Here is a 22600-nt window from a genome sequence, read left to right as displayed (position 1 = left end):
TTAGGGGTTTAGATAAGGTTGACCATGAGAACCTTTTTCCACGTATGGAGTCAGCTATTACGAGGGGGCATAGCTTTAAATTAAGGGGTGGTAGGTATAGGACAGATGTTAGGGGTAGATTCTTTACTCAGCGAGTCGTGAGTTCATGGAATGCCCTGCCAGTAGCAGTGGTGGACTCTCCCTCTTTATGGGCATTTAAACGGGCATTGGATAGGCATACGGAGGATAGTGGGCTAGTGTAGGTTAGGTGGGCTTGGATCGGTGCAACATCGAGGGCCAAAGGGCCTGTACTGCACTGTATTTTGCTATGTTCTTCTATTTTCTATGTTCCTCATGATAGACTGGTTAGCAAGATTAGATCACATGGAATACAGGGAGAACTAGCCATTTGGATACAGAAGTGGCTCAAAGGTAGAAGACAGAGGGTAGAGGTGGAGGGTTGTTTTTCAGACTGGAGGCCTCTGACCAGTGGAGTGCCACAAGGATCGGTGCTGGATCCCACTGTGTTTCATCATATATAAATGATTTGGATGTGAACATGGGAAATATAGTTAGTAAGTTTACAGATGACACCAAAATTGGAGGTGTAGTGGACAGCGAACAAAGTTACCTCACAGTACAACAGGATCTTGATGAGATAGGCTAATGGGCTGAGCAATAGTGGATGGAGTTTAATTTAGATCAATGTGAGTTCCTGCAATCTGGAAAGGCAAATCAGGGCAGGACTTGATGGTAAGGTCCTCGAGAATGTTGCTGATTAAAGAGACCTTGGAGTGCAAGTTCATCGTTCCTTGAAATTGGAGTCTCAGGTAGATAGGATAATGAAGAAGGCATTTAGTGTGCTTTCCTTTATTGGTCAGAGCATTGAGTATAAAAGTTGGGAGGTCATGTTACGGCTGTATAGGGCATTGGTTAGGCCACTTTTGGAATATAGTGTGCAATTCTGTTCTCCCTCCTATAAGAAGGATGTTGTGAAACTTGAAAGGGTTCAGAAAAGATTTACAAGGATGTTGCCAGGGTTGGCGGGTTTGAGCTACAGGGAGAGGCTGAATAGACTGGGGTCAGAAGCTGAGGGGTGACCTTTAGAGGCTTATAAAATCATGAGGGGCATGGATAGCATAAATAGACAAGGTCTTTTCCCTGTGTTGGGGAGTCCAGAACTAGAGGGCAAGGTTTCGGGTGAGAGGGGACAGATTTAAAAGGGAGCTAATGAGCAAATTTTTCACACTGCCAAAGGAAGTAGTGATACCTAGTAAAATTACATGTTAAAAGGCATCTGAATGGTATATGAATAGGAAGGGTTGAGAGGGATATGGGCCAAATGCTGGCAAATAGGACTAGATTAATTTAGGATATCTGGTTGGCATGGACAAGTTGGACTAAAGGGTCTGTTTCAGTGTTGTACATGTCCATAACACTCAGTCTGGTATAACTCTTCTTCAGAACTGAGATTAGAAATCTAGTTTCCAGTAACTGAAACTTAGCCAAAGAAAACAAATGATTCAGCCTTCAATGTTAAAACTGGATGCAAAGAGCAATTTTTGGCAAAACCCGTTGGATGAGACTATCAAGTTCTTGACAACTTTCATAACTTTGTTTGGGAGATTTTATTTTAATTATTTGCTATTCAATATAACAGCAGCTCCAGAAATTTTCCAAAGACAAATGTCTAATATTTTACAAGACCATAGTGCTACATTATGACATTTGGTGGAACAGTTGAACAACATGAACAGAGACTTTGAGGAGTGTTACATTGTTTACAGCAAGTTACATCATTAACACCTGATGAAAAATGAGAATTTTCAAAAATATCTAATTTTTTCTTAGGTCACATTGTGAGTAGCAAAGGTACAATGTCAAAGCCACAAAAGATAATTACTTCCCAACTCCTACTTTTGTCCAAGACTTCAGGGTATTCTTACAATGGTCAATGAAATAGCAACATTCTTACCAAATTTGGCCCAAATTACTAAATCTTTCAGGAAACTATTGAGGAAAGCACAACAATAGTGTTGAAATACAAACCAGAAACAGACAATTAAAGAATAATGAATGCTAATTCCATTAGTTATTCTAACATACTGCAGCCCCTCATTACCAACCATAATCACAGAACATAGGGTTTGTTTCCATGCTGTACATCTCTATGACTCTAGATGCCTCAACCAATAATTTGGAACCAATCTTTTTAAAAGTACAGACAAATTGAAGCTGACGGCTGATCTATCATGTGTCCTAAGCACTATCAGATACTGAGACAAGATTAACAGATCTCGAGAAAGAAGTTCCCAGACTATGTAATTGGTCTTACAGCAGTCATAGATACACATCCCAACCTCTTAGTTTCTTTAAAACAGAACAAAGAACTGTGGAAATCTGAAACCAAAACAGAAACTCATGGTCCCCATTATCAGCTTTTCTTTCTCCCTACTATTATCCATTCCTTTGTCTGCTTAACTACCATTCTTTCTCTCTGGGTCCCATCTCCACCTATCTGCTCACTCCTTTTCCTCCCATCACCCCCTGTCTTCAGCTTATGTACCACCCTTTTCTAGCTACTATCCATCCTGAAGAAGGGTCACTAGACTCAATGTTAAGTCTGCTTGCTGTCCACAGATGCTGCCATACTAACTAAGTTTCTCGAACAATTTCTACTTTTGCCCTTAGTTCCATTACTAGATGGAAGGTAATTCGCAAGAATGCCACCAAGGACTCAAATATTCCACCTGCGTTTAATGAGATTTGGTTATGAAATGGAATATGTTTAGGGTAAAATACAAATAACAGTAGGTACATTGTCCAGAGCAACTACGGATAGACCCACACAGCCAGATATGAATTTTATTGATGAAATTGAGTCATACTCTTAGAATATTCCAGCATATTAGCTGGCAGACGCTAACAAATTCTGAGAACTTTGTCATGTACCGATATAAGAGGAAGACACCATGCAAGTTCACCAATTGCCCATTCAAGGTTGTCCAGAACAAAATCTATTGGTATAGTCAGGAAAATGTTCTTCCATTATGCAGATGTCATAAAAAACTACATAAGCATCACATGGGTGCAATGAAATGCAGAGGTCATGCTCAGTGCAGTGGCTGGGAAATTTAAAAGATAGAAAAGATATAATTTTAAATTGTGAGCTACGTGCAATGTGCTCCTCAGAACCACTACTAATATGCAAATTTCCACACAGACCATGAAAATACCTAGGAAAGGGTTTATTCTCCATTAGTGACAAGTGATATTTATTGTCATAAATTATTTTTCTGGAATACATTGAAGTTAAACAGTTATATATGACTATGAAAACAGCTGTTAGAGCTTTGTAAGAAATATTACAACAGATTGATACCAGTCCAAGTTGTATTGGGCAATGGCCTACAACTTATGAATGAATATTTCACTAATTTCATAGTAAAAAAGGACTACAGCATCTTACAAGTTCTCTCAGGTATCCTCAATCTAATGTAGCAGAATAAGGAGTCAGAATGATCAAATCACTTTTGAAGACAAAAACAAATTCCTAAGCAGCACTCTGACTATCTGGATTAGCACCATCACAGTTACTGAGAGGAAAGAATGTCAAACCACAACTTCCTCTACTCCCAAGAAATTACTCCCAAAACTAACTATCCTGGACTATCACACAGTGTAAGACAGACAGAAAACTTACACAACAGAAGCAAAAAACTAAAGTAGGAACTATTTACAAAGATCCTATCAAAACTAAATGAAGGCCAAAGAGTGTGAAGCAAAGATCAAAACAGAGAAGGGATAATTATCCAAAAAGATGTAAATCAACATCGATATTATCCGAATATATTATAAGAAATATGAAAAATCTTTTTCAAAATATTGTAGACAGCAAACATTCAGCTAGTTGGATGAACAAAGGGTTGAAACCAAAAAACAGGAACTAAGAAAGAGTAAATCACCAGCTTCAATTCACCAGGAAGTGACCTTGCCACCTTTGACCATCATGAATCTGAAGATGTGTTTCTCATCTGCTGCTACATACTTAATTCCAAAGGTACAATTTAACTGGATGAAGTTATTGAACATGTATGCCAAATGTACTAAAATGTGACTCCCACTGCCAACCATTGGGAAACATGACCTGCCCTCAATTTACTGCTAACTTTATAACCAGTTGTCATCACACATTCAAAAACTGACATTTTGCCTACTACTCAAATAAGGTCTCCTGTCTGCTTCATTTGCTGCTCCTGGGAGTTCTACAAGGTTCTGCATGTTTGTGCAAATTCTTTATCTCTCCCTTCAGATATCTAGAGTGCATGTAGTTTTCTTCAGTAGTGAAATCAAACAATTATCATCAATAGTTGTAAAAATCTATTCTGCTTGAGAGTATACTGTTTATTACTTGATAAAATGTGACTGTACTAATGACAGAGTTCAAGAGGAGCATAAATACCAGTGCAGATCTCTGGAGCCAGGCAAAACTTGGAGAAATCAATTCACACCTGTTTAAATAAAATTCTTTTTATTTTTATTTCACAATTCATGTTGGTTTTGTTTTAGTTTTGGTTATTACAGATGTATTTGGCAGTAAGGTAATACATATCCATGTGTTGAGCCCATTGAAGTTACTTAAAGCAAAAACTGACTATGGTGCATGGCTTTTAATTGACTCTCTTAAAGGAGTGTTTAAAAACACTGTCATATGACATTTGCTTTAGATAATGATGTAACGAAACCTATTTTCTCTTTAATTGCAATTACTTTAATTTCCCTTTTCACTTACTTTCTCTGGCTGAGTGAATGGACTTGCAATCTCCTCAGACTGAGCCAGTACTGCTCTATAACTAGTTGCCACAGATGTTTGAGTGTGGACAGCCAAATCAATGACTTCAGCCCCCTGCCTTTGTGGGATGGTACTGCGTTCTGCTTGGTAGCTTCCTAATATGGCAAGTTTAAAATAAGAAAATTGCAAAGCACTGTAATCCACAACTCTGTGATGTGACTTGATTGCCTCAGTCTAATTGCTATTTTAAAACAGATTTGTAACCAAGTAACTAATAAAATTTGTTTTGGGATCATTCTCCTGCATTCTTCTTCTTCAAATCTAAATAGGTGCAAAATAGTTTTTTAAAAAATATTGGATCAGAATTGAAATCAAACCTTTCGTAAGATGGAATGACTGAGAATAATATAATGTAATTTAATCTTAATTAATTGTATTCCGTTTTGTTATGTGACTATTTAAAACAAAGTGTGGCACAAAACTAGTTACTATCTCGTACAGTTTTTGCAAATATGAATTGAAAGGATCTTTATATTTTACATCGCTGACTCCATCGGCAGTTGACGGCTGAGCATTACTGCGTAAGTGTTTTGCAAATATTGACTGATTAAATGATTTGAATATTTAATTAGTGGTCATGGTAGACTCTTAAATAGGGTTTAATTGTTAATGTAAATCCTTAGATTAGTTTAAAATGGGAATAGGGAATGGGAATCACATAGGATTGCATTTCATGCAAGTCAAAAGGTTGTGTAGGGCAGTAGTTTACATGATTGGTTTCTTTTGTTCCAGTGACATTGCTTGAATATAAAGAAAGTGGTGCCTTTTTGAGTTACATTCTGGGATGTCCAGCTACTGACGTCAAAATGGACCTTCATGGTCAGAAAGCACAGTAATTCCCTTCCCATTGAACTGTAACTTGCATTTGCAAGTATACTTTTAACACATTCTGCTTTCGGGTGAAATTTTTTTTGTCCAATGAAAGTAAAATGACTGCTTTACTTAAGCAGATGGGCAATAGTTTTCTCTTACTTGTTGTGATGAAACATTTAAGAAGTCATCTCTACAGCAATTGGAAGGTAACAAAATGAGATCCAGTTCAAATCCTGTTCCTATACCTTATATTTGGTATTTTAGTTGATAGGGGAATTTTTAAAAATTTCATTGTAAACTCGACACAGAAGGTTCAGTAGAAACATTCGTGAAAGCTGTGTGTAAGTCTGTTACTATGCAGAATGGTAAATATTTTTTAAACACTAGTGTTAATGTATAAATTTTCTTATACTGACATAAGTATTTAAGGAAAATAAAACAAAAAAAAGGACTCCTAGATTTTGCAATATATTTTCTTGCTTATTTCACTTTCCATAAACAATAATTGTTATTGAATAATAGATATTCTTTAAAGAATAAAGTTTTGGGCTAACTTCAAATTAAAAGTTAAAGTGGGCTGAAGATTTAACTTCAAATGCCCGGCATGAGGAAATGATGTTTGGGAAACTAGGTTAATGACGCAGATCTGAAGCTTCCTTTGGTAATCGAAGACCTGAAACTGATGACCACCTCTGAAACTGGTCTGGAAATGTCTCTGGATGTGCTCTTTAGGCTACTCAGGAGAATCACGCTTTAAGTTGATCTGTAATATGAAAAGACCGATGGTATGAATACATGCAGCTGCAGAAAATTGATTGGAAAACCACCGTATCAGCAATATATATATATATATATATATCAATTCAACATACAACAGACAAAAAGAAAGCAGATTGAGATTATTCTCCAAAAGCATCTTCCTAATTCATGCTGTGCAGGGATCAGTGTGCCTGGGTGGAGTAATTAATTTAGAATGCAGTATATAATTTACTGGAGACTACCTGAGATTCCTTCCCTATTCTGCTTTCTTGACTGGCATAAGATATTATTTTGAGAGGCCAACACATATTGATATGAACTCGTCAGCTCTATTCACAGATTCATTAATAAGCAGAATTTAACAATTCAAAGAGGAAGCAATTAAATAAATATCATTATTAATAGGGAATCTCTATATTAGAAAATGCTTAAAGGAATGTTAGCTTTTATCTCCAGAGTGCTGGAATCCAAAAGGCTAGAAGTAATGCTTGTATAAAGTTCTTGTTAGGATGCATCTAAAATACTTATCCAGTTCTGGCCCTGTATTTCAGGAAAGATGTTATGATCTTAGAGGGGTTGAGTGCAGATTCCTTAGAAAGATATCTGGACTAGTTGCATTTATTACACTTCCATCTGTTGATTTTAAATCTTATTGGGGTAGCACTGGAAAACATGCCCCACTATTTACAATCATCATAAAAGGTAAAGATTTTATTAATGTACTTAAAATTCCCCAATTTACCTGTCTTTTTAGACCAAATTTAACAGAAATCATGAACCAGTTTTCTGTACTTATTAAGAATTACTATTTATTACAATATTATGGATGGAGGGAAAATCTAGGAAGGCAGTTCAATACTCCTTATCCACAGTGTTCACAAAGATTATCCTTTCGCTCACAGGGTTTTGCTGTTTGTTCATATCTCTTCTCCAGGTGCTTTTCATTTCCTTGCAGGAGGCACAGAGTGACTGGTTCACAAAATGTAAAGTTTCTTAACAATTGGTTAAAAGCCACAGCAACTGAGGAGTGAAAATAAACTGGCTTACTTCAGGCTTTAGGTTTTTTTTGAGGAAGGAAAAACACTACTTCCCCTTTTTGGAGCTATGAAGGCTTCTGGCCATATTGCTCACACTCACAAGCTGTTCAGCTACCCGGGAGCCAATCACACAGAAGGCTTGTTGTAAGCACACTGAAGGCTTTTGCTATCGACAACTCTACAGACCGATTAGCTACTTGTTGCCAGCCAAATGTCATTGTGTACACCCTTCAAATGGTGTCAGATCATTTGCAATAACCTTCCTCCACTGTCTGAACAAGCAGAAGCATAAATGTTAGTAACTTGTTTTTGAAAAATGCAGCAATTCCTTCCATAATCCTTAGTTTAAAAACAGCCCTTTAACATTTCATTTCGCAATTTAAAATAGAAAAATGTACAGTCTTTATAATATAAAAATAACTGTTGATTTTAATTATTTGAGATGATTGGAGGGGTTGATAGTTTCTCTTGATCGATCCAATTTCCTCAGGTAGAAGAGTCCAAGACCAAAAGAAAAGAAACAAAGGGTAATCTTCAAAAATCTGGAGCACTTCTCCCTCAAAGGTTAATGGCGTTTAGATACGAATATGGTATTATGACCATAGGTCAGATCTACAAAGCACTATGGACATTTTTAACTTTCATTTCCAAAATGTGTGCAATTTTGTACTGAGGGCTGAAATGACCAAAAATGGCTGCAGAAGTAAATCACTTGGATGTTGGGTGTGAGAGAGAGAGAGAGAGACCCTTGGAATTTCACACCTAAAGGTGCAAAGGGAACTTCAAGTAACAGCCCTTAGAAGGGGAAAAAGCCAAATTAGAATAGGCTGGACTATCTTTATTAAGAAAATGAGGGGCTGATGACTCTGGGTCAACAGCAATTCGTTCTCTGCAGATTTTATTCCAAATAGCAGACACATTTTGTATCTTTTCCTTTTGGAGAATAAACAAGGATAGGGGTTAAAAAGCACTTTACTAGTGTGTGTTAATGGGACTGAAGTTCTCATGTGTGCCAGTGGGTCATTACTAACTTGAGTTACAGTGTTAGCTGTGAAGGTCACGTAAAGAAATATCCAATAGTTATCCCTGGAGGTAAAGATTAATCTCACTCATTGTTATCTCAAGACCATAAAATATAGGAATAGCATTTGGCTATTCAGCCCACAGAGTCTGCTCTGCCATTTGATCATGGCTGACTTCTCCTGTAATCCTTGACGTCTTGCTGATCAAGGACCTATTGATCTTTGTCTTAAATACACTCAATGACTTGCCCTCCAAAGTGTTCTGTGGTAATGAATTCCACAGATTCACCACCCTCTTGCTGAAGAAATTCCTCATCATCTCCATTTCAAATGGTTCTCCCTTTACTCTGAGACTGTGCCGTTGGGTCCTAGTCTCTCCACCAGTGAAAACATCTTCTTCACATCCACTTTCCTGGCCTTACAGTATTCTATAAGTTTTAATGAGATCCCCCCTCAATCTTCTAAACTCTATCGAGTACAGACCCAGAGTCCCCAATTGGTCCTCATATGACAAGCCATTTACTAGTGGGATCATTCCCAGAAATCTGGTTAAATTGACTCATTTTGAAACAGAAGTTCATTTGGGTCTGGGTGAAAGGTATTCACAACGGAAAGGATCCAATTTTAGATTAACCTTCTTGTGACCATCTGAGTAAACAGATGAGTAAAGTAGGGGAATCATTGCCACCCAGGAACTTAATACTTGGGGCATCCCAAGTGAAACCATAACAAATTGGGGTATCTTGCTTAGAATTTGCTTATAACAATAGGTTGAATGGAAAACTAAGGTTCATAAGTTCCTACAGTAAAACACTCTTCCAGAATATTTGTTTATGAAGTCAGATGAGTAGCAAGAAAATCCACAACTCAAAACATTTTGGTGCAAGTGGGGGATGTGCTACCCACCTATGAACTCCAGTGCCAGACCCAGTAAAGAGGCACATAGGAACAGCAGTAGGTATTTTCTTTTGCCCCCGTGTCTGTTCTACCCTTCACTGTGATCATGGCTGCTCTGTAGAGAGAGCCCACGGAAAATTGCAATTTCTAGGCTCCACTGTCTTACTCACTGATAGGGTTTCTCTGATGGATCCCACGCTGAATTTGTTCTGCAAACCTGGCAGGTTGCGAACAAATTATTTTGAACTGCTGGTTGTCATAGCAGGATGCACTACTAGCAGAATCTCCAACTAAACCTAGCAACATATGAATTCAATACAGTAGCTGGTTACATATTTTATTCTGAAACATAAGATATTTTTTCTACTACTCAAGTGTTGTATAAACTGTACATATGAAAAGTCTGAACAAAATATTTCGTATTTGCAAATCTGAATTCTGCTCTTGTCAATTTTAGTTTTAGTCTCCCGAGGCCGTTTGCACTCAAAATGAAATACTGAAATATAAAGGGCCGATACCGTAAAAGGTTACTGAAGTAAAAACAATGCCTTTGCTTCAGTATAGCATGATTACCAAACCTTCATTACGTCACACTGCAGTACCAGATTAATCGCTGACTGTAGGAAATAAGCTGCAGATTACAGTGACTTGCGAGATCTGGGATCTTTTCGAATTGAAACGACTATTTTTCAGTGACTACTTGCAAACCAGAATCAGATTTTCTCATGCATAAACTCAAATCGAACAATCACCTTTGTCAACACTCTTTTCACAAATCAAACCATTGAGGTCTGTGCAGAAGAAGTCGTTCCACAATGCACCTGTAGCCAAGCCAGCACAATCTTCTGTTGCTGTTTCATGTTGCCAGTTATCGGGTTGCCCTGGCCTCCAGTTTCTGGAAGAAAACAGTCAAACAAAATGAATTCACAAAGCAAGCAGGAAGTGAATCCTTTCAATACATGTCAGCAGGAGTTAATATAGCTACCTTGTCAAGAATAATATCTTTGCCAAATGTCTGACCCTCTTCCGTAGCTAATTTCGTGCCCAGTTGACCTTGCAGAGGGGGCATACAGTGTCCACCAATGCTCTTGAAGTCTTTAGAAATAGAGGTGGGCACTGCAGGGGGTAAAGTGTCCTATTCCCCCTCCAACCTCATTGTGATTTAATGTTCTCCTCTCTCCATACCTTTTCCCTCACCTATGGTATTGCATTGCCCTTTCCAAGCTGTGCATGTAAATTGATTAATTGGAACCATAGGCAATTTAGTGATTTTGAATAATAGGTAAAAATTACCATGAGTCATGTAGTGGTGGGAAAAAATACTTCAGTTATGCACTTCTGGATAAATAAAAAGAACATTATCTGTCTAAATGAGTTGTCAATTTAACAAAATTGCATTTGGAATATTTGCAAAAGCTGACTTAAGTTGCACCCCTTTGAAAAGAAATGTTAAACATACTTCAAAACCCATTCTCTTAAACAGTGTTAAAAACATACCCTGAAAACCATGGACTGAAGTTTTGGGCTCTGCCACCATGAGGAATGGAGACAGGCAGGGACCAGACGTTACAAGATTGGTCAGCCCACTGCTTCCTGGTATCAGCCATTTTGCAGCTGGATTATTCTCTGAAGCTGTGTTGGCTTTGATTGACCCCCCAGTTTCGTACGTCCACCCATTGGTTATAACTCCTATTCCCATCAAATAGGAAAATGGGTGGCACAGTGGTTAGCACTGCTGCCTCACAGCACTAGGGACCCAGGTTCAATTCCATCCTCAGGTGACTGGTTGTGTAGAGTTTGTACAATGTCTGCGTGAGTTTCCTCCGGGTGCTCTGGTTTCCTCCTACAGTCTAAAGATGTGCAGGTTAGGAGGATTGACCATGGGAAATGGAGGGTTGTAAGGTGGGATGTCCTTCAGAGAGTTGGTTTGGAACCAATGGGCCAAATGGCCTCCTTTCACACTGTATGGATTCTATGAAAAGGGATTCAAAACAAGGAGCTGGCTTCCGATCTGGTCACGGGTATATATACCCATTTTTCCAATTGCTAATGCCATTAATCAGTATCCCAAGTTCTCTCTGTGAGCACCTCTGAACTGCTCCTAATTCCCTCTGACTTGCTTGCTGTCTCCCACCTATCACCTCCATTGCTTCTCTGTGCAGCACCCCATGCACTCCTGCTTCCCTGTGTCACTGTGGCTCTTCACTATTTTCTTTGTTGCTTACTTCACCTCACTGCCTCCCACGTCCCTCTTGCTTCCTTTATTGCTACTCCCTCCTTGCCCCCTCAAAGCCCCTCATTATTCTCTTCATTTCTCTTGGCACCTCCCTGTCATCCATTCTGGAAAGTGATGAAGAAAGTGTCAAGGGTTTGCTGGAGTGAGCATGGAAGAAACCAAGTCACTTTTGTAATTCATCACTGTTTTGTGGTGGTGACAACCATTTTGCCTCTTTCACTTTAATAGGATCAGAACTTATTATCAGCTGATCAGGTTTATCCAAGTAAATTGATTTGTGTCATGTTGATTTGACATTTGTTGCTGTTGAAAATCTGACCATGTTTCCTTTTTGCTGTTGGAGGTTTGTGTCATGCTCATAGTTATTTTCTACCAAGAACTGCAGTTTCAGCTACGATGCAGAGACAACCTGGGTGGACCCTTAATGATGTGATCTGTATGTTGTAGGAATATGTTCTGGCTGACAGGTAATCTAGAAGAAGCAGTATATACAGGAAGAAATTGTAAATGCTGTTAGTTCCTGAGAGTCAATGGAAAAAATGTACAGACCAATATCCATTCTTGGCACTGAGCTTGGAAAAGCACTTGACATTGAGAACTTGGATCTTACATTTTTCCAGCATTGAACCCTTGTGTGGATGTATTTTTGTTGATTGTTTAGTTCCCTTGGACCTATCTGTATATGCATATTGACAACTTTATTCAAAACACAACAAATGGAATTGCACAAATCAGTGATCAACTTTCTGGATGATGATGTTTTGTACCATGGAATCTAATTCCAATTTGAATTTTTCTTGAATGTGAATGTTCTGGTAAAGATCAATTCTGGGTGTTTGGGCATTGTCCTATTTTCCTATTTGATGGGAACAGGAGTTATAACCAATCATCCTATTAAGAACACTGGCTGGACGTTCGAAGCTGGAGGGTCAATCAAAGCCCACACAGCTTCAGAGAATAATCCAGCTGCAAAATGACTGATACCAGGAAGCAGTGGACTGGCCTTTAAAATTACTCATGGCATCAAACCTGTCTGGGTAAAGGTTTGTCAGCCAATGCACAGATTTGATGCTGCTGTCAGGAATCTTTGATATTGCACACGACAGATTGTTGATTATGATACTATGTAGATTTATGAACACATACAAACCAAAAGATAAAAGATGATCCATCTATTTCAACAATGTAAAAGGTTACAGGTGACTATTCTGTCAGATTGACATTCAAGGCAGGTAATGTCAAAGCATAGAGTATCAGACCCATTGTAAACAATTAGCTTATTGTATGGATTGCACCACACTATGCCAGTTTCAGTAAATTTAAGCTGTGTATATGGATGATATATGCATCAGCACGTGTCACTCTTGGCACATAGTACACCTTTTGCCCAAAATTTTCCTGTTCCTCTGATGCTGCCTGACCTCCAACCTAAAACCTTTACCCTGACCTATTGTGCACTCAGCTACCTTCCCCCCCAGCTCCACCCGTCCCATTTATCTCTCCGCCCTTGAGGTTCCCAGCCTCATTCCTGATGATGGGCTTTTGCCTGAAACATCGATTTTCCTGGTCCTCGGAATCTGCCTGTCCTGCAGTGCTTTTCCAGCACTACTCTAATCTCCAGCATCTGCAGTACTCACTTTCACCTAAATAGTACATCTTGTCTATTCCTTTTGGGATATCACTTGGATGGAAATGAAGGCTTTAATCTTTCTCTTAGCGTCCGTGTAATGTGTTAAGTTTACCACATGTACTATCTAGGATCTGTAAGTTATAACATTGCAGTTACTTCCTAGATTCTGTCCACATGCCTGTGTGACACTTTAGAAGCATTTCTGGCATTGTTCTCTGGGTACCTTGTTTTCATGTTGTGTTGTACCATAAGGCCATAAGACACAGGAGCAGAAGGAGGTCATTCAGCGTATTGAATCTGCTCTGCCAATCAGTAAGATCACAGCTGATCCGTGACTCAATTTCACTTTCTTGTCTTTTCCCAATACCCCTTGATTCCCTTAATTGTTTTAAAAAAAACTGTCTATCTCAGCCTTGAACATGCTGAACAAAACAACCTCTACAAGCCTCTGTGGTAAAGAATTCCACCAATTCACTACCCCCTGAGAGAAGAAATCCCTCCTTCTCTCTTAAATGGGGAATCCTTTATTCTGAGAGTATGCCTTCTGGTCCTAATCTCTTCCACAAGGGGAAACAACCTCTCCATAGCTATTCTGTTAAGATACTTAAGAATCTTACATGTTTAAATCTGTCTTGTAAACACCAATGAGTATAAGTCCAACCTACTCAACCTCTTCTCCTAAAAAGATCCCTCCATACCTGGGATCAAACTAAAAAAACGTTTCTGGACTGCTTCCAATCCCCAATATATCCTTCCTTAGATAAGGGACAAAGAATGTTCACAGTTTTCTCGGTGTGGTTGCACCAGTGCATTGTAGAGTTTTAGTAAGATTTCCTATTTTTATTCTCCATTCCCAGAAAAGGCCAATAAAGACCAACATTCCAATTGCCCTCCTTCCTTCCTTATTCCCAACTCTTCTGAGATCCCAGTCTTTTGTGATTCATGCTTGAGGACTCCCAAATTGCTCCGTACTGCAGCTTCTTGGGGTCTTTCTACATTGAAATAATATTAAGCTCCTCTATCTGTGTAAAATGCAAAACCTCACATTATATTGAATTTGCCAAGTTTTTGCTCAGTCCATTAACCTGTCTATATTTCTTTGTAGACTCTCTATCATCTTCACCATTTGCTTTTTACCTATTTTTGTGTCATCTGCAAACTTGACAATGCAATGTTCACTTTCCTTATCCAAGTCATTTAACATATATTGCAAATAAATGTGGCTTCAGCACTGATCCCTGTATTTTAGTTGCAGGTTGCCATCTTGATAATGTCCCCCTCATCCCCACTCTGTGTTCTATTAGTTAGTCAATCGTCTATCCACACTAATATAACAAAATGACCTAATCTTATTAAGTAGACTTATTTAATGTAAGCCAATTTGCCAATCCCAATATATTACGTCTACTCATTCCTTTTTATCAAACTGCTTACTACTTCCTCAAAGAATTCTAATAAATTTGTCATACACAATTTCCCCTTCATGAAGCCAAGCTGGCTCTACTTAATTCAATTCCAGGTTTCTAAATGCTTTTACATCCTTTATATTAGACTCTAATGTTTCTGCAATGACGAACATTAAGCTAACTGACCTGAAACCTATATTTTGTCTCCCTCCCTTCTGGAATAAGGGAATTGCACTGGCAGTTTCCTAATCCTCTGGACTTTATCAGAATCTCAAGATTATTGAAAGATTACTGCCAGTGCATCCATTATATCTGTAGCTACTTATTTGGTATCATAGCATGTAACCTATCAGGTCCGGGTTCCCTCTAAGCATGCTGCTCCGATGTTCCATGCATGGTAATCAGCAGCGGCATGACGACCGTGGTATGAACTTCTGGTTTCAGAATTCATTGCTACAACTTGGGCCTCTAAGACTGTGCAGCCAGTAAGAAAGTTAGTGGAAATGCTGTTTGGGGGAGTTATAGGCTTTTAGCCCTTTTAGTTTCTCTAGCACTTTTCCTTTCAGGACAGTTATTGTATTTATCTTTTTCCTTTTACTCCTTGATTTTGTATTTTTGGAATGCTATTAATATGAAGACTGATGAAAAGTACTTATTCAACTTTTCTGTCATTTCTTGATTCCCCATTATTTTTCCAGCCCCATTTTCTAAGGTATCTATCTTCACTTTGGCATCTCCCTTTGTTTTGATATATTTAAATCACTCTTACTATATCTTTTTTTATATTACTTGTTAATGGGTTATTGGGTTTTACATAACTTGTTAGTCTACCCTCATAATTTACTTTCTACCTCTTTATTTTTCGTCATTTTTTATTGGCTTTTAAACTTTCCCAATCCTCTTACTTATCACTAATCCTTGCCATATTTTGTATTCTCTCTTTCAATTTGATACTATCTTGGTTAACTACAGTTGGTTTATCACTTCCTAGAATTCTTCTTCCTCATTGGGACATATCTTTACCGTAAACTATTTTCTTAAACAGCTGCCATTTTGCATCAATTGCCTTCACTGCTAAACGCGTTTCCCAGGCCACTAAATCAGCTCTGCCTTCATTAATCTACTGTCTTTTTTACATGCACTTATTATCTCCTGGTTTATTCTCTGTCATACTGTACAGAAACTGTTAATGGGGCCTATAGATGACTCCCTCTTATTATTTCTTACCAGTACTCATATGGATTTTGAATATTCCAATTCAAGACACTTATTCTACCTTGTATCAACAAGGCTGCCTCACCATCCTTTCTTTCCTATCCATCCATTTGAAATGTCACATTCTTGAATTGATCTCCTTGTAATTGTACCTTCATCATGGCTAAAAGACCATACTCATTACCTCTATTTCAGCTGTTAATTGAAAGTGAACAGCCATTAATTGAACATTTTTGCCCGTTTGTCTTTTCTCTTTTGATCTTTTTTGCTGCTGTGGTTTTATGGTTGACAGCTCTGTCCCTTTCTGTTCCACTTTGGCTATCATTACCTAACCAGGTGCCCGGCAATACAGCTATATTCTTTTGCTTTGTAAGAAAACGTATCCTGTCTCCAGAAATCTCCTACCCACCTAGATTAAACCTCTCGCCACTGCGTTTGTTATTCAATATACCAGGACTCTCTATGTTTTTCTGGTTCCTAGAGTTCCTACATACTTTAGCCCAATATCCTCTTGTAGATGGTAATGTAAGAAGCGTGCAAAATTCAGATGTTCTACTGAATGTGTTGACAGCAAGCATTTCCGGATGCTGTTGGCCTACTGGAATTGCTTTGAAATTGCATTCTTCTACCAGCAGTGCATCTGTGGTATACTCCTTACATTTGTGTAGAATCGTCATTTAGAAAATATTGTTAGGTATCGAGGAAATGACCAGTTTGATCAGTCCTTTGCATCAATAGCTGCCTACGAATTGATCACTACACCCAAGTATTAAAAGTATAACATGATCTCAAGTTTGATTAACTAAAAATTGACTCAAGATTTAAGTTGATCTTCAAAAATCTGAATGCTTTTGTCAGGATCTTTGCTGTCATTAATGGAGACAACAGTGAATTTTATTCTTCTTATGCCTTCAAATCCCAAACAATAATAGGTTTGACCGCCAGTTATCTGCTGATACATAATGTAAAGCTTTTTATAATAAGAGAATCTCAAAGATGTCCCGATCCAATGTTAGCTGTTTGATTACCATATTTCTTTTGTGGCTTTATACTTTTAAATAATCTGTATTACAGTATAGTGCTTTTCTATGTTTTAATTGGTTTATTTTTTATTGGATGTTGCTGAAACCTTAGGATTTGCAGGCTTATTGTGAAGGTTTTTGTCTGTTGATAGCATTCAAACCAAAAAAGGCGTGATAACATCATGTAGTTCTTTTTGACTTTTATTTGGAAACAAAGGTGAAGTGACTGACATCTGGACATAGCTAAGCCTTTTTAATTTGGAAATCCACTTTTCAGTGTTTTAAACTCTATTTTGTACTAGAAGCACTGTGGAGCTGTGCCTTCAGGACCATTTAAAACTTTCTTTTTAAAAGTTGGATCAACAGTGTCTGTGTTTTTTTTTAAAGAGTGAGCGATAAAAATGTACTATGACATTGTATATTTTAGGTTTGATTGCAGTTCTTTCATTCTGACTGTATTTGTAACTTCTGCTTAAATTTGGGTAGATTAATGGACAATTATTAAAAAGACTTTTGACAACTGTCATGATTAGAGATAGTCAACATGGTTTTGTGAAGGGTAGATCGTGCCTAACTAACCTTATTAATTTCTTTGAGAAGGTTGAAGATAAAGCTGTTAATGCAGTGTATTTGGACTTCAGTAAGACATTTGATAAGGTTCCATATGGTAGGCTATTGCACAGCATACGGTATTTCAGGACTGAAGGTGATTTAGTGAATTGAATCAGAAATTAGCTAGCTGAAAGAAGACAGAGGATGGTTGTTGATGGAAAATGTTCATCCTGGAGCTCAGTTGCCAGTAGTGTGCTGCAAGGATATGTTTTGGGGCCACTGCTGTTTGTCATTTTTATAATGTTCTGGATGTGGGCGTAGAAGGATGGGTTAGTAAATTTGCAGATGACACTAAGGTAGGCAGTGTTATAGATTGTGCCGAAGGATGTTGTGAGTTACAGAGGGACATAGATAAGTGGAAATGGAGTTTAATGTAGAAAGGTGTGAGGTAATTCACTTCAGAAGAAATAACAGGAAAGCAAAGTAATGGGCTAATGGTAAAATTCTTGGCTGTGTAGATAAACAGAGAGATCTTGGTGTCCAAATGCATAAATCCCTGAAAGTTGTCACCAAGGTTGATAGGGTTGTTAAGAAAGCATATAGTGTGTTGGTGTGGTAAGGGGACTGAGTTTCGGAGCCAAAAGGACATGCTTCAGCTGAACAAGACACTGGTAAGATCACATCTGGAGTATTGCATACAGTTCTGGCCACTGCATTATAGGAAGGATGTGGAAGCCTTGGAAAGGGTTCAGAGGAGATGTACTATGATGTTTCCTGGTATGGAAGGGAGGTCTTTCGAGGAAAGGCTGAGGGAACAAAGGCTGTTTTTGTTTGAAAGAAGAAGGTTGAGAGGTGACTTAATTGAGACGTATAAGATAATCAGAGGGTCAGATAGGATGGACAATGAGACTCTTTTTCCTCGGATGCTGAAGGCTAACACAGGAGACATAGCTTTAAATTGAGGGGTGATAGATTTAGGACAGATACAGGGGGTAGTTTCTTTACTAAGAGTAATAGGGGCATGGAACGGCCAGTCTGCAACAGTAGTAGACTCGCTGACATTAAGGGCATTTAAATGGGCATTGGACATACATGTGGATAATAATGGAATGGTGTAGGTTGGATAAGCATTAGATTAATTTCACAGGTCGGCGCAACATCAAGGGCCGAAGGGCCTATACTGCACTGTAACGTTCTATGTTGCTGTCAACTTTTCAACCTTTAGCACCCATTTACAGGCTATTCTGTTAGAACGCATGTTTCGTTATAATGCACAATTCAGGTTTGTTGTAACAGGATTGACAAATTGGGGACGCTGTTTCTACAGTGCGCACTTTTAAAATATGCGTTGGCAGTAACGTGATTACAGCACCAACACTCCAATCGCTGTTGCTAAAGTGCAATTTTTCTATAACACCAGACTGCACAAAAACACAACCATTGTGTTATAGAAGACCTCCCTGTCCTGCCACTAACAAAGTTTAAATAATCTATTGGAGTTCTTTGAGGAAGTAATATTGTGGATAAAGGGGAACAAGTGGATGTACTGTACTTACATTTCCAGAAGGCATTTGATAAGGTCCCTCAGCAAGGGTTATGGTGGGAATAACATGGGCAGCATGGCAGGTGGTGAGAGCCTAGTAGTGAGGTGGCACAGCGGGATGTGTGCAAAGTGATTTGGGACAGGCAGTTATTGCTGCATTGTTAATCCAGTGACCCAGGTAATGTTCTGGGGACTTGGGTTCAAATCCCGACTTGGCAGATGATGGAATTTGAATTCAGCAAAAAGTCTGGAATTCAGAGTTTAATGATGACCATGAATCCATTTGTTGAAAACTCTGTCTGGTTCACTAATGTCCTTTAGGGAAGGAAACTGGCATCCTTATTTGGTCTGGCCTACATGTGACTTTTAGATTAGATTACATTACAGTGTGGAAACAGGCCCTTCGGCCCAACAAGTCCACACCGACCCACCAAAGCGCAACCCACCCATACCCCTACATTTACCCCTTACCTAACACTACGGGCAATTTAGCATGGCCAATTCACCTGACCTGCACATCTTTGGACGGTGGGAGGAAACCTGAGCACCCGGAGGTAACCCACGCAGACACGGGGAGAATGTGCAAACTCCACATAGTCAGTCGCCTGAGGCGGGAATTGAACCTGGGTCTCAGGCGCAATGAGGCAGCAGTACTAACCACTGTGCCACCATGCCGCCCACTTCAGGCTCACAGCAATGTGATTGACTCTCAACTGTCCTCTGGGCAATTAGGGACGGGCAATGAATGCTTGTCTAGCCAACAAGTCCTCATTCCATGAATGAACTTTTAAAAAAACTGTACATAGTGCGTTGCAGCAAACTGAAGTTATAGGTCACTTCTGTACATGCATGAACATATTTTCGGGGTATGGATAATCATTTCATTTGAAAAAAACTTCTTTAACTAAAATTTGTGCAGAATTGTTTTATAAAGTGTGAATATCATGAATCATAACATTTAATTTGAAGGTGAACAACATGGTTAATTAGATTTACATAACTAAATGATAATTCCAGTTAATCTTTAGCATTATTATATTTTATAATAGAATGGACAACATACGTGTATTCTGCAACGGTTCCATCCACCCATTTCCATACATTGTGCTCTTCAGTGTCTGACAGACCAATCCAGTAGTAATTTATTCCACGTATTTGTTTTCTGACCCATTGCTGTAATGCCAGTACACAATTTATTAGCAATGTAGATAAGTACATATTAAAGTAACTTAGCATTTTCGACATTTTCATACAAATATGAAAAATACAGCTGACTAATTCACAAGATTCTTCAAGAAATACATTATTGAAATTGTGCTTGTAAATTTTTTTTTACTTTTAGAGAAGTTTAGGTTTAGAGAGGTGTCCCTTTATTTGTTGCACTGTAAATATAACAAGCTGACCTGTAGAATTGTGAGACGTAGCCAAGTGGCAATGTTACAGGACTAGAAATCTCATAGTTCTAGACTAATCCTCTGGAACATGGATTCAAATCCCACAATAGCAGCTGGAATATAAAGCCAAGTTTATTGTGGCGACCATGAAAACTTACATCCATTGTCATAAAAACTCATCGGGTTCACTAATGTCCTTTAGGAAAAGAAACCTAATATCCTTACCTGGTCTGGCCTATTAAGACTCCAGAACCGCAACAATGTGGCTGACAGCTAATTGCTCTCAGTTAAGAGAAACAGAGGATAAGCAACAAACTAAATAACAAAAAAAAGTTATTCTAATCCACAAAATTCTGCTGGATCAAGTTCCTCCTTTCATAGCAACTTGCTAACACTGTGGTCAGAGTGACTGCATCAAGTAGGTTGGTGAGCTAAGTAAATAGTAATTGGAAAAATGAACAATGAAATAGATTCACGATAAATGGAATCCAACAGAAAAGGATTTAGATTAGAACATTTATTGTTCACTAAATTGGTTATGAAGTTGGATACAACAATCTCTAAATAATAAAGCAGTGAGCCCATAGTTGAGTTAGAGTGTTCACAATTGTGAGGTGCTCAAAATGCAATATGGCTGCCAGATTGAATGCTATTAGAAGATTCCAGAGGAATCTCAGAATAACAGAAACACTGAGGGAACACCTAGTGATTTTTTTAGGCCCGTCGGTCCCATTGATATACAAAATGAGAAAATAATCAGTATCCTGAAAATTGTAGAGAACTCGAGTGGGATTCAGAATAAACAAAGTGGTCTGTGTAAGATTTTCAGGTTTAAAGGATAAGGGTTTATGAAACATTTATATTTAAATTAGTGACACCTGTTTTCTTTAATTCTTGCACACTAAAAGCTTTTGCTTCAAACACAAGATCTGGTATCATAATTTCTTTCAGTTAGTAACTGGGAGTTTGAATTTCTTTTTTAAATGTTAATGGTCTTCAAGTTCATAATGGCATTTTTGGTATGATGACTGAAAGTCCACTGTTCTAAGTATGAATTTTTATAGTGCTTATGCAGCCTGGTTAAAAAAAAAGGCTATGAAGTTGCATTTTACTGTTTTTTTTCATCCTAGAATTAGGTTGCTGGTCAGGTGCTTGGACAATGAGAATGACATAATTAATTCAATTCCAAAATTTAACTTGTGTTTGACTTGTCCTAACTTGCATATTTTGGCAGGAAAACAGCATGCAACTCTTGAAGAATGTCAATTGTTTTCAAATGGTCTTTTCTCCAGACATGTTTGAAGTCTGAGTAGACAGGGCCTGGTCATCCTTACTTGCCTCAATTATTGACAAGCACCAGATCATTCTGCACTGGATTTACTAGCATTGACTACACTTCAAAATTACTTCAGTGCTGTAAAATGGTATGAGACTTTGAGCAGTTGCGAAAAGCCTTCTTTAAAAATTCTTTTGCAGTAAGTATTTCATTGTTGCCTGAGGCAAACTTCATCTGGGGATATACATGGCTGCTTCATATGGAAATTAGGTGCCCTGCCACTGACCTGCAAAGTCTCAGGGGATCTAAGTACTGGAGGACACTGATAAGCACAATGCCACTGTGATCACTAGGATTATGTCCTCCATATTCAGGCTCAACTAAAACACCAACTGCATTTATTACATGATTAGGAATGAGATTGAGAGATATAACTTTCAGTCTTGACACTAAGGAAATGAAACAGTTTCTGAACTGCTGAACTTTGATATTGTCACCAGGAAAGACAATCAATATAGTACAATGTAAGATTAATGACATCTGGAGGGTTTAGATGGAGAGGAATTTCTCATGGAGAGGCATTTGTTAAGTTTGTACAAGAAAATTTTCTGATTTAGTATGTGGATGTATCAACTATAGAAGGTGCCAAACTTGACTTACTCTTGGGAAATAAGGCAGGGCAAGTGATTGAAGTGTCAGTGGGGGAGCACTTTGGGGCCAATGACTATAATTCAGTTAGTTTTAAAGCAGTGATGGAAAAGGATAGACCGGATCTAAAAGTTAAAGTTCTAAATTGGAGGAAGGCCAATTTTGATGGTATTAGGCAAGAACTTTCAGAAGTTGATCGGGGACAGATGTTCGCAGGTAAAAGGACGGCTGGAAAATAGGAAGCCTTCAGAAATGAGATAAAGAGTCCAGAGAAAGTATGTTCCTGTCAGGGTGAAAGGCAAGGCTGGTAGGTGTAGGG

The 22600-nt window shown here is 38.3% G+C and overlaps 1 protein-coding gene across 2 annotated transcripts in view; it reads right to left on the bottom strand.

Moving 5' to 3' along the window:
• Window positions 1-1592: 1592 nt before the first annotated feature.
• Window positions 1593-22600, bottom strand: part of colec12 (collectin sub-family member 12) — a 208513-nt gene continuing 187505 nt past the window's right edge. For both annotated transcript variants that reach the window (XM_072570396.1, XM_072570397.1), the window contains 3 exons: window positions 20027-20136; window positions 10112-10254; window positions 1593-6407 (listed from right to left, as the gene is read on the bottom strand). In XM_072570396.1, coding sequence (XP_072426497.1) covers window positions 6391-6407; window positions 10112-10254; window positions 20027-20136 — 270 coding nt within the window. In that variant the 3' untranslated portion in view covers window positions 1593-6390. The remainder of the gene's footprint in view (window positions 6408-10111; window positions 10255-20026; window positions 20137-22600) is intronic.

This window comes from Chiloscyllium punctatum, chromosome 5 (assembly GCF_047496795.1).
Source record: "Chiloscyllium punctatum isolate Juve2018m chromosome 5, sChiPun1.3, whole genome shotgun sequence".
NCBI lineage: Eukaryota > Metazoa > Chordata > Chondrichthyes > Orectolobiformes > Hemiscylliidae > Chiloscyllium > Chiloscyllium punctatum.
The sequence above is the reverse complement of the archived record's forward strand: the minus strand, read 5'-3'. Positions and strand labels throughout refer to the sequence as shown.